This window comes from Trichomycterus rosablanca, chromosome 6 (genome assembly GCF_030014385.1).
Source record: "Trichomycterus rosablanca isolate fTriRos1 chromosome 6, fTriRos1.hap1, whole genome shotgun sequence".
In the NCBI taxonomy this organism is placed as follows: domain Eukaryota; kingdom Metazoa; phylum Chordata; class Actinopteri; order Siluriformes; family Trichomycteridae; genus Trichomycterus; species Trichomycterus rosablanca.
Window position 1 is genome coordinate 33,912,806 of NC_085993.1, and position 16,422 is coordinate 33,929,227.

The 16,422-nt window shown below is 38.8% G+C and overlaps 1 protein-coding gene across 2 annotated transcripts; it reads left to right on the forward strand.

Annotated features, from left to right (window-relative positions):
* The first annotated feature begins 5,264 nt into the window (after positions 1-5,264).
* Positions 5,265-15,793, forward strand: atg9a (ATG9 autophagy related 9 homolog A (S. cerevisiae)). Of its 2 annotated transcripts, none has more exons than XM_062997721.1 (16): positions 5,265-5,309; positions 6,155-6,219; positions 7,150-7,294; positions 7,585-7,628; positions 7,757-7,821; positions 7,997-8,146; positions 8,997-9,138; positions 9,556-10,304; positions 10,391-10,544; positions 10,795-10,974; positions 11,100-11,324; positions 11,815-12,053; positions 12,441-12,558; positions 12,679-12,883; positions 13,910-14,028; positions 14,150-15,793. In XM_062997721.1, the coding sequence occupies exons 3-16, from the start codon at positions 7,192-7,194 to the stop codon at positions 14,156-14,158; spliced, it is 2,502 nt and encodes an 833-aa protein (XP_062853791.1). In that variant the 5' UTR covers positions 5,265-5,309; positions 6,155-6,219; positions 7,150-7,191; the 3' UTR covers positions 14,159-15,793. The 2 variants fall into 2 exon arrangements, with proteins under 2 accessions (XP_062853791.1, XP_062853790.1); XM_062997720.1 differs by lacking the exon at positions 5,265-5,309 and adding an exon at positions 5,787-5,895.
* Positions 15,794-16,422: the final 629 nt, after the last annotated feature.

Sequence of the window (16,422 nt, forward strand, 5' to 3'; positions counted from 1 at the left end):
CGGCCGTCCCTCTAAACTTTCAGCTCAAACAAGGAGAAGACTGATCAGAGATGCAGCCAAGAGGCCCATGATCACTCTGAATGAACTGCAGAGATCTACAGCTGAGGTGGGAGAATCTGTCCATAGGACAACAATCAGTCGTACACTGCACAAATCTGGCCTTTATGGAAGAGTGGCAAGAAGAAAGCCATTTCTCAAAGATATCTATAAAAAGTCACCTGGGAGACACACCAAGCATGTGGAAGAAGGTGCTCTGGTCAGATGAAACCAAAATCGAACTTTTTGGCCACAACGCAAAACGTTATGTTTGGCATAAAAGCAACACAGCTCATCACCCTGAACACACCATCCCCACTGTCAAACATGGTGGTGGCAGCATCATGGTTTGGGCCTGCTTTTCTTCAGCAGGGACAGGGAAGATGGTTAAAATTGATGGGAAGATGGATGGAGCCAAATACAGGACCATTCTGGAAGAAAACCTGTTGCAGTCTGCAAAAGACCTGAGACTGGGACGGTGATTTATCTTCCAACAAGACAATGATCCAAAACATAAAGCAAAATCTACAATGGAATGGTTCACAAATAAACTTATCCAGGTGTTAAAATGGCCAAGTCAAAGTCCAGACCTGAATCCCATCGAGAATCTGTGGAAAGAGCTGAAAACTGCTGTTCACAAACGCTCTCCATCCAACCTCACTGAGCTCGAACTGTTTTGCAAGGAAGAATGGGCAAAAATTTCAGTATCTCGATGTGCAAAACTGATAGAGACATACCCCAAGCGACTTGCAGCTGTAATCGCAGCAAAAGGTGGCGCTACAAAGTATTAACGCAAGGGGGCTGAATAATATTGCACGCCCCACTTTTCAGTTTTTTATTTCTAAAAAAAGTTTAAAATATCCAATAAATTTCGTTCCACTTCACGATTGTGTCCCGCTTGTTGTTGATTCTTCACAAAAAATTACAATTTCATATCTTTATGTTTAAAGCCTGAAATGTGGCAAAAGGTTGAAAAGTTCAAGGGGGCTGAATACTTTTGCAAGGCACTGTATTTATCTATTCTAATTTAGATTTCCAAAAATTTTATTACAGCCTACTTTGGGTGACTGCAAATCACTAAAACACTGAAAATCTTCTTATTTATTTCCTCAAATTGTTATGAAACAGCAAAAATACACAAAAAACTGATGTGCGTGTTTATTAGTTTACTCATTTTCACCGAAGGCCACATCTGTATTATAGTGGCCCTCAAAGGGCCGATTGTAACGTATCCTGCTGTGATTGCTGTCTGCCTTTTAATTCTTGGACAATTTGTTGTTTTTCTTGGAGGCTAAATTCTGTGTTTGGTGTCAAAATGCCAAATTTATATTGTATATTTATAATATACATATACTGTATCTACATTTACATTGTACTTCTTTACCACAGACACGGCCTCATAAAACATACCGTTTTTTTACACTTTCAAATTTTTCTTCTTGTACATTTTGGGATTATTTGTAAATATTTCTCAACATCACTTGTTGAAAAACCACCTCACTTAAACACTGATGTAGAAACACTGCTATCTAGTGCAGTTTATGTACGAATTTACAGTGTATTTTAAGACAATCATACATATTTTAAGCTCTCGCAGGCCACATAAAATGACGTGACGGGCCGGATTTGGCCCGCGGGCCTTGAGATTGACACGTGATTAATTGTTTTTAGTGTACACCATTTATACCCCCGACCCGATGCACATACTTTAACCCTAACCCATTCTTAGTAATTGTATCTTATATTACCAACGTAATGCTATGTTTTTGTGTTTACATGTTAATTATTTATTTATTTCTGTATAATTTTGGGAGAATAAGGCCATAAACCATAAACCATCAATGCAAGTATAAAGCGGCAATAGGTTAGAATGTTTTAGTAGAAACTAATTTGGACAAGCAACCAGCTTATTCTGGTCTGTGCTAACGTGGTATGCTTGTGTTGGTTTATGGGACCACAGATTCTAGCATTCTAGTTTTTGGGACATTTCTTAAAAGAGCTTTACATGTTGGACATGTTGGACAAGATGAATTCAAGTTAGAGCCTATGCGTTTAATGATCTAGTTAAGTAATTAGTGTACTTTGCTCTAATAGCATCTGATTTACAGAAATAAATGCAAATCCAAAGCCAAACAGCTTAATGCTTTAAATGACTGGATTATAGGGAGGGGGACTTACAGACAAACAGGGGACATGACACACAACTCAAATCACCACTGCATAGGAGAGGGGATTGTGTACATACACCTACTGTATATAGTACTCTTCCTTCTTTTGAACCCTTTATTTTTACATTAGCTTAATGTGTTAATATTATATGAGTTGGGAAATTACTAAATTGGGATAAAAACAAGGCAAAATAAATATGTTAGAGGCATGTATTTAAAGGTAACAACACAAGAAAGGGCTAAATTAGCAAGCCAAATCTGGCTTGGTTGATGTTTCAAAATTATTAGCTGCAGCTAAAGCATTCAAATCAAATCAAATTATGAATAAAATGTGGGCAAATTAAGAATCCTAGAACAATAAATTACGAACTAGAGGAAGATAAACTGCTTTTTTAGATGGTCCTAGTCGAAAACGCTGGGCTAGATTTAACCCCTGTCCTGAGCATGAGCGCCCTCTTTACGCACAATGTTTAGAAAGCCCCAAGAGACAAATGAAAACATTCTACTAATAAAAGGCCATCTGTCACTAAAGCTATAGTACATCATGAATATTCCACTGCAATCCTGATAATCCAGTGTGTTTATTATGTTCCAAACTGAGCAGCAATGATCAGAGAAACTCAAAGACATCTAACTCAGATCCAGGTGCACAGGCAGATACAATGCAAAATGTAGAACATCTAGGTTTTATATACACTGTTTCTACACTTACTGTCCATTTAATCACTTCTGTAAGTCGCTCTGGATAAGAGCGTCTGCTAAATGCTGAAAATGTAAATGTAATCAGTTCCACTTACCATATAGAAGCACTTTGTAGTTCTACAATTACTCACTGTAGTCCATCTGTTTCTTTACATACCTTTTTAACCTGCTTTCACCCTGTTCTTCAATGGCCAGGACCCCCACAGGACCACCACAGAGCAGGTATTATTTAGGTGGTGGATCATTCTCAGCACTGCAGTGACACTGACATGGTGGTGTGTTAGTGTGTGTTGTGCTGGTATGAGTGGGTCAGACACAGCAGTGCTGTTGGAGTTTTTAAATACCATGTCCACTCACTGTCCACTCTATTAGACACTCCTACCTAGTTGGTCCACCTTGTAGATGTAAAGTCAGAGACGATCGCTCATCTATTGCTGCTGTTTGAGTTGGTCATCTTCTACACCTTCATCAGTGGTCACAGGATGCTGCCCACAGGGCACTGTTAGCTAAATATTTGTGTCTGATTCACTCATACCAGCACAACACACACCAACATACCACCACCATGTCAGTGTCACTGCAGTGCTAAGAATGATCCACCACCCAAATAATATCTACAGTACTCTGTAGTGGTCCTGGGAGAGTCCTGATCATTGAAGAACAGCATGAAAGGGGGCTAACAAAGCATGCAGAGAAACAGATGGACTACAGTCAGTCATTGTCGAACTACAAAGTGCTTCCATATGGTAAGTGGAGCTGATAAAATGGACAGTGAGTGTAGAAACAAGGCGGTTGTTTGCAGGAAAAAAGGAAGATAATAAAATTAAAGGAAATAATTAGATTATAAAGCTTCCTTTTGAGTGTATTAGATATCCTCAGATGGAAGAATAATACTGCAAAAAAACAGGGAGTGAACAAATAACACATGCACTACACTGATATGGAACAAAAAAATGAGTTAAAAAATAACATACACTATATGGCCACAACTATGTTTACATGTGAGCGTGTTGGACATCCCATTCCAAAACCAAGAGCAATATGGAGATCTACTGTCTCCATCTTCCTGAGAAGATTTTGAAGTGTGTTAAAGTTTGTGTTCAGTTTAAAGAGCATTCATGAGGTCAGACATGATGTTTGACAAGAAAATTTTGTTTGCAATTGATGTTCCAATTCATCCCAAAGATGTTCAGTAAGGTTGTAGTTATGGCTCTGCACAAGCCACTAGATAAAACTCGTTAAACCATTTTGAACTTTGCTTTTGCACAAGGGCACAATCATGCTGCAATTTTTTGCACTGTACACATAAGAGGACTGTTACACAACTGCCACAGCATCTGTGACTTTTGGATGATTACCACAGTTAACAAAATATGTACAGTACTGAGAAAATATTGAAATGTTATTTACATTTTGAGCTGGATGTCACCAATTGCTCAACATCTGCGTTTAGACTTTTAAAGTGGTTTTGACTATTTATTATTAGGATTTTAACGTCATGTTTTACACACTTTAGTTACATACATGACAGGACAGGTAATTACTGGTTACACAAGATTTATCAGTTCAAGTCTTTTAATGTCAAACACAGTCATGGACAATTTTGTATCTCCAATTCACCTCACTTGCATGTCTTTGGACTGTGGGAGGAAACCGGAGCTCCCAGAGGAAACCCACGCAGACTCCACACAGAAAGGACCCGGAGCGCTCCACCTGGGAATCGAACCCAGGTTCTTTTTGCTGTGAGGTGACGGTGCTACCCACCGAGCCACTGTGCCACCGAGCCACTGTGCCACCGAGGTTTTGACTAAATTGGACTTGTTTTTATGGAAGAACATTTTATTTTATTCATTTTATTTATAATTATATTTTATTTATAATTATTGTTATATGCTTAATGTGGATTAGATATTTACTGGATTAGATATTTACTGGCTTGATGTACTTAGTTGATCTTTAAAGACCTAAAACCATTAAATAAGGTAAAGCAGCTTCTAGGACTCGTTTTAGCAGGGAAATGTGTGTAACTGATTCAGTCTGCTAAACATTAAAACGCCTAAATAGTAAACATTGTTTTACAGTCAATATTGCAAAATATTCATGTGTGAATGAGCACAAGGGTAAAGCACACCTCTGCCCTTTTATTGCTCATGTTCTTCTTGTATTCACGTGTCTCACGTGATTGGTCAGAGCTCAACGAAGGGGCGAGGTAGGTTGCTTCTGTAAGTGACTCGACTCCAGAAATATAGGAGTCGACTCAGATTTGGAATTGATGTGCTAGAACTGAGTTAATTTTAACTGTTAATTTCCCTAAACTACAGTATTGTAGCGTCAGTGGGAGGAGCCGTGGTATCCAGGCTTACCGTCAGCGTGTATCCCAGTGTGGCAGACTGGGTGGCTGCGGTGAGAGCTGGATAGGTAGCTTATATGTTTGTCTGTTGTATGGATGTATGTGTGCATGAATGAGTGTACGTCCTAAACCACTGAGAGATCTGCCAAGGGCAGCTCACTCGAGGTCACGACGCTCGCCTTCCTGCTCGCCGGCGCCACAGTATTTATCGGTTCAAACTAAACCACCGGATAAGAAACGAGATATTGTAAAATAATGTAAAAATAATCATTAGTCATTAGTTTATCCATACATAAATTCTGTATAAATTTTATATTTTTCCATCATATTTAAATAGTTCACTGTTTATTATATCTGCTTCTGTTTTCTCATCCCTAATTCCCTCGTTCAGAATTACGCGGTAATAATAATAATAACTAGTATTATATGAAGTCGACTCCAAAGCTTCAGAGTTGACTTTTGAGAATGCCTGGAATTGAAGAATCGGCTCGTTAAGGTCTAGACTCCGAGCTCTAGCTGTCAGAAATGAAACCAAAATAACACAACCTGACCATAATGGAGACACGAAAAGGAAAGTAAATATTCAGCAGACCTGAAAAGTGGGCAGCTGCCAAGTGACATTATTTGAAGGATGTGAACGTAAGCGAAGTGACACCGGCTGTTTTTTTCTTTTAAATAAATAAATAACGTCCGTTTTTAACATTCGCTGTTCGTGCTGTGTTTGTTAGCTTAGCTTCTTTTAGCATTGCTGAGTGAGTGTGAGGTAGTCAACAACAGTGGCGTCGTCACTATTTTCAAATAACGTGCAGGTTTATTTCTATAATGGTGTTTTGGAGTACAATACCCATCAAAACCAATTGCTAAAAGCTAAATGTGAATTTTCGTTTCTCGTTTAAAGAAGAACTGCTCTACATATTGGACATGAATATTAAATGTGGGAGTTTATGTAGCACTTTTATAAAGGTAAGATTTTCAGTTTTACCTCACTGTCCGCATGTGTGCTTGGGTATAGTAATGGTTTTACACTGTGTACTGTCAGTAAAATAGAATAATTGGTATTTTCCAGCAGGATTACAGATTACATAATATAGATTTAGGCCACTGTTTCGCAATGAGCACCTCTGTGATTCCCACATTTGACAAACTCCTGAAGTATTGCATGAGTACACATTTGCTCATTGATTTTTCTCTCCTCTCACAAGGATTTTGATAACATACATATACAGTACTTTTCTGTATGATATATACCAAGATGTATAATGAAAGAAGTAATACTATGCCTTAAATGTTATAGTGTCTGGAAAATGTAGTGTCACACCCTGGCATTAAACATTGAAGAGTTGTGACTTTTTGTAAAATTGTAGAAAGAATCGATTTTTAGTGTTATGAACGACTAACTTCATTGTACTTAAAAATATAAACAAAGAGTCTGTATTATACATTAGGGTTGGTTTCAATTTGTAGTGTTCATTGTTAAATTTATTGAATAACACCTCAGATGTGATCTGTCAGAGTTTGGCTGTGGTTTTATATTTGACTTGGACTGAATTGAGCTATACATACTACTGTATACATACTATACCATACTATATTTAAAGAACAGCATGAAAGGGGGCTAACAAAGCATGCAGAGAAACAGATAGACTACAGTCAGTAATTGTAGAACTACAAAGTGCTCCTATATGGTAAGTGGAGCTGATAAAATGGACAGTGAGTGTAGAAACAAGGAGGTGGTTTTAATATTATGGCTGATCGGTGGAGTCTTTAGGAGAGTCTTGTATTGGAACAAACATCGGAGACAAGAAATTCTGAATTAGTTTGACACTCGGTGGCACACAGTTTGACTTACGATAATAAATCCATGTCCTACTAAGATTTTTTTCAATTTTTTAGTTTAGTCTATAGAATGCTGTATGTGTAGCAGCAGAAAACGGCATGGCCCACTTCGATACAGAGTACCAGCGCCTGGAGGCGTCCTACAGTGACTCGCCTCCAGGAGAGGAGAATCTGTTGGTGCATGTACCAGAGGGTTCGAAATGTAAGTAAAACAGCCACTTACCTGCCACTTTCAACAATTTAAATGAGACATCTTTGTCTATCCACATTTGTGGATATGAAGCAACTTTATAACTACTGTCAGTATGAGAGTACTGAATGCATATTATGTCTGTAGATGTCTGGCCAGCTGATAACAACGCTAAGATTCGAACCCAGTGGGCTAGCATAATAGGCCACTGTGCCACCCAAGCTGAAGATTTATCTTCTCTTACATAATTATTATTCTTAGAATTGTTATTACTTTTACTGTTACTGTTCTTTTTCTAACAGCTCACTGGCATCACATAGAAAACCTGGATCTCTTTTTCCAGAGAATATCCTTTTTGCACATGGGATTACAACCAGAGTAAAGGTTATAGTGTGACTGTTTAAAAATGCTTTAGAATGTGTTGACAGTTTAAGCTATTTCAGCATCAATAAGACTTTCCTTAACTGTTGTCACGTTTATAATCTCCACCAGAAGAATGGATTTACTTGCATGCTTTTGGGAGAAATCTTTGAGCTTGTGTAAGTAAAACCAGGGCAACCTGCTCACCCAGTGAACATAGATGTGAATATAGCTTTTGAAAGGTGTCACCACATCCTTTTCCTTTTCGGTGAAAGCGCATGTGTTGTTATTTGTGATAATGAATAAGTGTTGTAAAAGTAACTGTAATTGTAAACACTGTCAATTTTATTGCAGGCAATTGGTTTTTGTGGTCACGTTTACAGTATTTCTGGCCAACTGCGTTGACTATGACATCCTTTTTGCAAACAAATTTTTCAATCACACTGACTCTTCTAAGGTGACCCTTCCTGATGCTTTTCTTCCAGTGGATGTCTGTCGTTCTCGGTGAGTCCTGTGACTAATCTGCATTAAGTTCATTTATAGGGCTGTCACTGTGATCATAAGACCTTAGAGTCATTGCGTCAGTGTATCCTGTGATATTACATTCAGTAACACCATATAAACATTTCTCATTTTATTCAGTATCACATTTATTGACTATTGAACAATAATAGAATTCACTAAAATCCATCACTTACACCTGAATGAGGAAAATGAGAAAATCACTGTTGCTAGAATATATGGTTAGTCCCAGACTGATTGTGTAGTCTATTTGTCTTCTGAAGAAATGCAGACATGCATGCTTTTGAAGAACATGTTTCCTAGTGCAAAGCCCCATGAACAGACACAAACACTTACATGGCTTTTCAGACATTCGCAGCCACATCGACAAGTAGACACAAGCACACTTTTAAGTGAAAGTAAAAGTAACTGAAAAGACAAAGACATTTCCAACAGACAAGTGGAATGTTTTTGAATTATACAATTTCTATTTAAAAATACCAAATTAGCTTTGAGTAAGAACTATTTCCACTACACATGTGCATGTACCAGAGTTAAAATGCAAAGTAAACTGACACTGAAATGTATCAGGTTGAGACTAAGACTATGGCAAGTAATGTAAAACATTAACACAGTAAAGAGACACTTGAAAGGAACAGTCAATGGTAATTGTTACTTTGCCTGTGTAATTTGTATTTACAATATTTACAGTTTTGGGTGTAAAAATGGGCTTTTGCTATTTATGCACAAAAAGAAAACTGGGTGTTCTGTGATTAGCCCAATGTATACAGTATCAAGCTTTGTAATGGACATTTCTATCTGACAAACATGTTCTTTTTGGTTGGCACCCTAGGATCCGTGATAATATCTTGGTTATGTTCATTCTTGTGATATCTGGAGTGTTCTGGCTCCATCGCTTGGTAAAATTTATCTACAATGTCTGCTGCTACTGGGAGATCAGATCATTCTACATCAATGCTTTAAAAATGTCAATGGTGAGTTTACCAAGCCTGCCATTTAGGATGAGCATTTTCCTTATGTAGTGATTTGATTTTTAAAATTGGAAACTTGGTTAGTTTTAAGATTTTCACTTTGTTAATAAGACCAAAGCTCTTAGGATTAAACATTTTTGTTAAATCAATATTGAATCCTGCACTCTGCACTAGTTGTGGTAAGAGTAAGACATTTTTCTCTCTACTATTGATCAAAACCATACTAGTCAATCTAGAATGTCTGTAGGCTTCCGTGTATGGAAAAGAGGTATTTAAAGGTAAAAAAAAAAGTGGTGACTGACTTTATATTACTTTAAGAAAGAACAAGTTAGCCATCATTAAACCCGTTTTGTATCTGTTGGGTAATAGGGGTGGCTTTAACAATACAAAAAAAGTGACAGTTTTGTTTCTGATTTGCAGGCGGACATTCCTTATTTCACCTGGCAGGAGGTGCAGGCACGAATTATTGAGATCCAAAAAGAGCATCAGATCTGCATTCACAAAAAAGAACTGACAGAACTAGACATCTACCACCGCATTCTGCGCTTTAAGAACTATATGGTTGCCATGGTGAACAAATCCTTGTTGCCCATCCGTTTCCGTTTGCCTTTGCTGGCCGACTGCGTTTTTTACACCCGCGGCCTCAAGTACAACTTTGAGCTGATCTTTTTCTGGGGTCCTGGCTCTCTCTTTGGGAATGAATGGAGTCTCAAATCAGAATACAAGCGTGGAGGAAATCGTCTAGAGCTGGCAGATCGCCTAAGCTCGAGGATATTGTGGATCGGCATTGCAAACCTGCTCTTGTGCCCTGTCATTCTAATCTGGCAGATTCTTTATGCATTCTTCAGCTATACAGAGGTGATCAAGCGCGAGCCAGGCAGTCTGGGGGCGCGCTGCTGGTCTCTTTACGGCCGCTGTTACTTGCGTCACTTTAATGAGCTTGACCATGAGCTTATGTCACGGCTTAGCAAGGGCTACAAGGCGTCATCCAAGTATATGAACTGCTTCATGTCACCTCTGCTCACGGTGGTGGCCAAGAATGTAGCCTTTTTTGCTGGCTCCTTATTAGCTGTGCTTATTGCATTGACCATCTATGATGAGGATGTGTTAGCTGTGGAGCATGTGCTCAGCAGTATCACACTCCTGGGGGTTTGCATTACAATCTGCAGGTATGTACAGTAGAAACATACATTGTTGTCACTGATAAGGATTTTTTCTTGACGTTTTGTTACCGTTTCTAATTGTGTTTCTGCAGGTCATTTATTCCTGACAAGCATATGGTGTTTTGCCCAGAACAGCTGCTCAAAGTGATTCTAGCACACATTCACTACATGCCGGACCACTGGCAAGGCAATGCCCATCGCTATGAGACCAGAGACGAGTTTTCCCAGCTATTCCAATATAAAGCAGTAAGCACCAGTGCTTGTGGTATCTGATACTTGTCATGTACATGTATCTGTTTATTTTGATGCTGATTGAGATGTATGTATATAAATTCTCTTCATTATTGTTGTCATTTAGTTTAACTTACCACTATAGTGTACATAATGCATAAATCCCAGTTTCCACAGCTTTCACAAATCCAAAATCGAAAGATTATCACCTTAATACTTAGTGTTAGGAGGTCAATGCTCCTGTCTTCCTTTTTTACTTGTGCAGGTATTTATTCTAGAGGAGCTACTCAGCCCTGTCATCACTCCATTCATCCTAATTTTCTGTCTACGCCGCAAATCTCTCGAGATCATCGACTTTTTCCGGAATTTCACTGTTGAGGTGGTGGGAGTGGGTGATACCTGCTCTTTTGCACAGATGGACGTCCGTCAACATGGACATCCGGCTGTGAGTAAAACCCTATGTTTATCTTCAGCCATTCAACATGAAACCACATAATGTTTTTATTGAAACTTTAAGAGGACGTAGAGTTTATGTTTCTTATTGATTAGTCTAATTCTTGTCCATTTCAGTGGATGTCTGCTGGGAAAACTGAAGCCTCAATCTACCAGCAGGCAGAGGATGGAAAGACAGAGCTGTCCCTTATGCACTTTGCCATCACTAATCCACAATGGCAGCCACCGCGAGAGAGCACCCATTTTATCAGCCAGCTAAAAGAGAAAGTGCACCGTGAGACCACTGCAGGACAACAAGGGAATGTACCAGAGAATCTCACTTCTTTACAGTCTGAGTCTGAGGTATGTTTCACATTTGAAACTGCTAGATATACAAATTATTTTATATATTGGAATAGAAGTGGAACAGTATAGAAATGACTCATTAAACTAATATGGTTACCACCTAGGAAGAAAATTGCTCATTTTATTGTGAAAACTGCTTTTGGTAGATGACTTTAATGGCATACATAGAAGCCACAGTGCAGAAAATCTAATTAGAATAAAAGAAAATGAAAGTTTTACAGAGGTTTTGCAATACTCGCAATATGTATTGACCATCCTGTTAGCCGACACACAAGGTAGTGTTGCGGTAAGATAGGGAATACCACCTCGCTCCACAAGAGACGATGGCAGATTTTGTCAAGCATTTTGTGAATCCTGCCCTAGCCATACCAGTATTTCAACTTGCCACATGACTAAAATGACTTGTACCTCTTTATGTTTTTATTTTGTAAGGTTACAAATCATTTTCATGACATAAAGTGAGCCTTACCTGTATTCTTAATTCTAGCCCCGAAGTCTCGTCGCAAACCTCCTGGCTGGCCCGCCGTCCTTGGCCTCAATCCACCTGGGTCGAGATGGTTCCATAATCAATCACTTTTCAATGGGAATGAGCGAGGGTGCATCAGCTCTGCGGTCTCTCTCCCCTCTCAGCACAAGCGTGCATCTGCGAGCCAGTTACCCATCCACCAGGCTGCCCCGACCGGATCACCCTGCAGTGGCGGCAGGCAGAGCTATGGCAGGCTCAAAGTATGTAAACTAGCACAGTTCTTCAATATATGATTTATTCACTTTCACACAATACAATGGAGATGTAAGCAGCATTATTATTTTTATGCATTGTGTTTTGGAAATCCCACAGCTGACTGAATAATGGTTAAAAATGCAGTTTAGCTCAAGTACCAGCATAAGATCTGTTTTAAATAGATTATGTATCAGTTAAGTGGAAACAAAACGTTGTTATTTGTTGTGTGCCAGTAATTATGCATTACTTATTATATTAGTAATTATATTAGTAATACTGTACTTCATTTCATGTAACAGCTATCTTATGACATGTAGCCTATATTTGAAAAGTGCTGTTAAAAAGGCAAAAGTGAGGAAGTGTCATTAAAAATGATGTTTGTTTTATATCAGCACCGATGCCCGCACTGTCAGTTCTGGCAGCAGTGCTTGGGAAGGTCAGCTAACCAGCATGGTCCTATCAGAGTATGCCTCCACTGAGATGAGCATTCATGCCCTCTACATGCATGAGGTAAGGTAATCAAGCTGGTATAAACACCTACACCGTTAATCTGATCAGCCACCAAATGCATAATGATTCTTTAACAATTTGGAACAGTTAAACAGCACATCTCCTCTGATTCTGACTCAGATGCACAAGCAGCAGTCTCGCGGTGAGATCTCGCGCCACACATGGCACAGGGAGGAAAGCGATGAGAGCAGTGAAGATGTTCATGATGACACAGAGACAACGCGCAACCTGCCACGCTCTAACACCTTCCCCATCAACACAACTGCCAACCAACAAGGGACAGCACTCCACAGCAGTATGCAGCGCCAGTACGGGGGAACTACTGGTAACATTGTCATTTATATGAACATTTAACCTTGACCTTGTTATCCCCTATAAGGCACTTTCACGTCTGCACAATTAAGTCTTTTTTAATTGAACTCTGTTGTGGTTATCTTCCTGGTGTGGCTTTTTTCGAACATGATGAGAATGTGCTAAACCTCTCACAGACAATATCTAGGGACAAGAATCAAACCTAGGTTTCCATGACCCATTGTTGCAGTGCGGCACCCACTTTATCAGCTCACCTATTACTAAGATGCATTCGTTTTGGCACTAGCGGCAGAAATGAGGGTTGCACAGGGTTGCTGGGCTTATTCTCTGTGACGGGGTGAAGAGTTCAGCAGTCCGGGAGAACTTTAGAATAAAATTGCTGCTCCTTCAGTTTCAGAGGAGCCAGCTGAGTTGGTTTGGGCATCTTTACAAGGATGCCACCTGGTCTGCTCCCACTAGAGCTGTTCTAGACACGTCTGTCTGGGCAGAGACCTCAGGGCAGACCCAGGATCCACTGGAGGGATTATATCTCACAATTAGCTTGGGAACTTCTTAGGCTACCTCAGGAGGAACTGATATCTGTAGCGGGGGATAAAGAAATCTGGGCTGACCTTCTCAGCCTGTTATCACTGCCAGCCTCACCAAATCAAAATCAAATCAAATCACTTTATTGTCACGTCACATTATCACAGGTGTGAAAGGTGAGTGAAAATCTTAGGTGCATAGTCGCTCACAGTTGCAATACACATTAACCTACATAAAAACTAGCACCATTTGTTCAGTATATACAGGTATTGATTAAAGACTCTTTATGTAGAGATGTACAGACATTATGAATTATACATGGTATGTGTGCAGGTGTGGTGAATATAGTTTGAGTGAGTAAAGTGCAGAGTGCAGAATGGGTTGTATGGGGTGTGTATGGTGGGGATTCCTGTGGAGATCAGGAAAAGTGGATGTAAACTGAACTGAACCAAACCATTGCCACTGATTGACCAGATATTGGGGTTGATTTGAATATGATTATTATTTTGCATAGATTCCCTAAGCGGGGGCCATCGGGTTCAGAGGATGGCACGGATGCCAATGGGTGGTTGGGCAGAGGCACCTGTACCAGAGGAGGGTTCTGAAGATGATCTACCACCACATGTTCATAAGGTAAAACGTTTTGTGCAGTTTAGGCTTTTCAGGTGTTTGAAGATTCCACTTTCACTTTGGTTATTCGGTTTACTTGCTAAAATTTTTAAAGATCTGTGCATGTTTGTACTTTTATTTATAGGTGACATAATCTTCCAGCTGGGACGACCTTCAAAGGACTTGGAAGAAGAAAAAAAATAATATAATAATATTTATTCACTCTGACAGCGCTGAAGTTTAAACTGCATGTTACCATGCAACATCTACATTTACCATTTAAACAGATTTTTTTATATATATATATGCAGTGTGTTTTTAATTATGGTAATGCATTAGGTAAGAAAAATCATAATCATTATTTATACATCTACAGTACCACAGTGAGTTCAAATTTAGTCTGGTCACAGTTGGATAAGTTGCTTGCCTAATACAGCTTAAAAAAAGTTTTTGATTTGTTTTATCTAGGTGACTCGGACCTCTGAGGTATGAACATGTCAAACAAACTCTGACTCTTCTAAATGGCCCCAAAAACATACCGAACTTAAACCACCTACTGAGAAGGTTTAGTTCGTTTGAGGTTCGTTTTGTGGTCCATTTGATTTGCGCATTGTAAAAACAAAGCAATCTGCTCTGGTCTGCTTCACATGAAAAATAAGCAACATGAAAAGAATTTTACAGCAACATTAAAGGTGGCCATTTGAAACATGCTATCACATAGCTGGACTTCTACATTAGGCGTGGTGTAAACAAAAAGTGGTTTGAGATCTCATTAGTGCTAAAGAGGACAGATAACTTAGTCCTCTTTTAAGTTTACTAACAACATGAACACAAAAATCACGAAGGTCATTTGCAGCTGTGTTTGTTTCATTTACACAGAACATGAAAAAACACCCTTAAATTGCACTGATGTGAGTTTATTTCAGATAAATGGAAATGACAAAACCTAGAAACTGAGATACTTCAGAACTAAAGATTCCAACAATGAAAATGGAATGCTTAAGATTCGGTTTAATTAGAAAGTAATCTCCAGTTTAAAATAAAATAAACAGTAAAGTTCTCTTTTAGTGCAGATTCTAAAAGTATTGCTGCATGGTGCTGGGTGATCCTGCATCCTGACGTGCATGTTAATCACCTTCCTGTTTGCACATTTAAAATAAGAATGCACTTTAGGATTTTTTTAATCCAAAGGCTATTTCTCTCAGTTTGTCTTCACAAGTGTTTCATACATGTTTTATTTTCTTCCTGTGAGTAATAAAAACAGTGGGATATTTGTATCCACCGTTAAGAAAAACAGGAACCACAAGAGCTTAAGCATAGATGTACAATATTATAGAATGTACTTGTTTTTATGGTTGGTTTTTTTATTGAATCTACTCCCATTTTTTAGTGCTTGGTAACAGTTTTTACATTTTCATGTCCTATTAAAAACATCACCATGATGATTTCTGTAACCATTACCATGTTTTCTGTACAATAATGTATAAAGGACCGGCTGACATTAAGTGTGATTTCATAGAATTCAGCTCAGCTGCTGCATGATCTGACCTCTCTACCACTGTACACATTAAATTATTTTACCAGGTAGGCTGAAGAAAGACGTTTATGATGTAATCTATGCTCTATTTTGTTGGTTGTGTCAGTGTATAATGTAAATTTTGTACAGCTGTAAAGTCATTAGAATGTGTTTAATAATTTGCACACTTAAAGCAGTCCTTGTGTACTTAATTATATATTTATTTTGCTTATAAATATAAGGATTTCAATAAAACCAGAGGAAAAAAGATGATTTCTTCGTTTGAGACCATGTGTGAGAAGGCTCTACTCCCTGCTATTTTAATCCAGAAACTACTAGAAGCCCTACAAGAAGCCCTTATTATTGAAATTAATATACTGGTTTGAAGTGTTGGTCTCAGATTCTGTAAGATAAGATCATGCAACACTTTATTAGTAATGTTTGTGGCGAACTAGACAAAATTTAATTAGCAGCCAGTGTCGAGTTTATAGAATTGAACGAACATCAAAGTGGAGTTTTTAAATACCAAGTCCACTCACTGTCCACTCTATTAGACACTCCTACCTGGTTGGTCTATTGGTGCTGTTTGAATTGGTCATCTTCTAGACCTTCATCAGTGGTCACAGGATGCTGCCCACGGGGCTCTGTTGGCTGGATATTTGTGGTTTGTGGACTATTCTCAGTCCAGCAGTGACAGTGAGGTGTTTAAAAACTCCAGCAGCGCTGCTGTGTCTTATCCACTCATACCAGCACAACACACACTAACACACCACCACCATGTCAGTCTCACTGAGAATAATCCACCAGCCAAATAATACCTACTCTGTAGTGGTCATGGGAGAGTCCTGACCATTGAAGAACAGCATAAAAGGGAATTAATAAAGCATGCAGAGAAACAGATG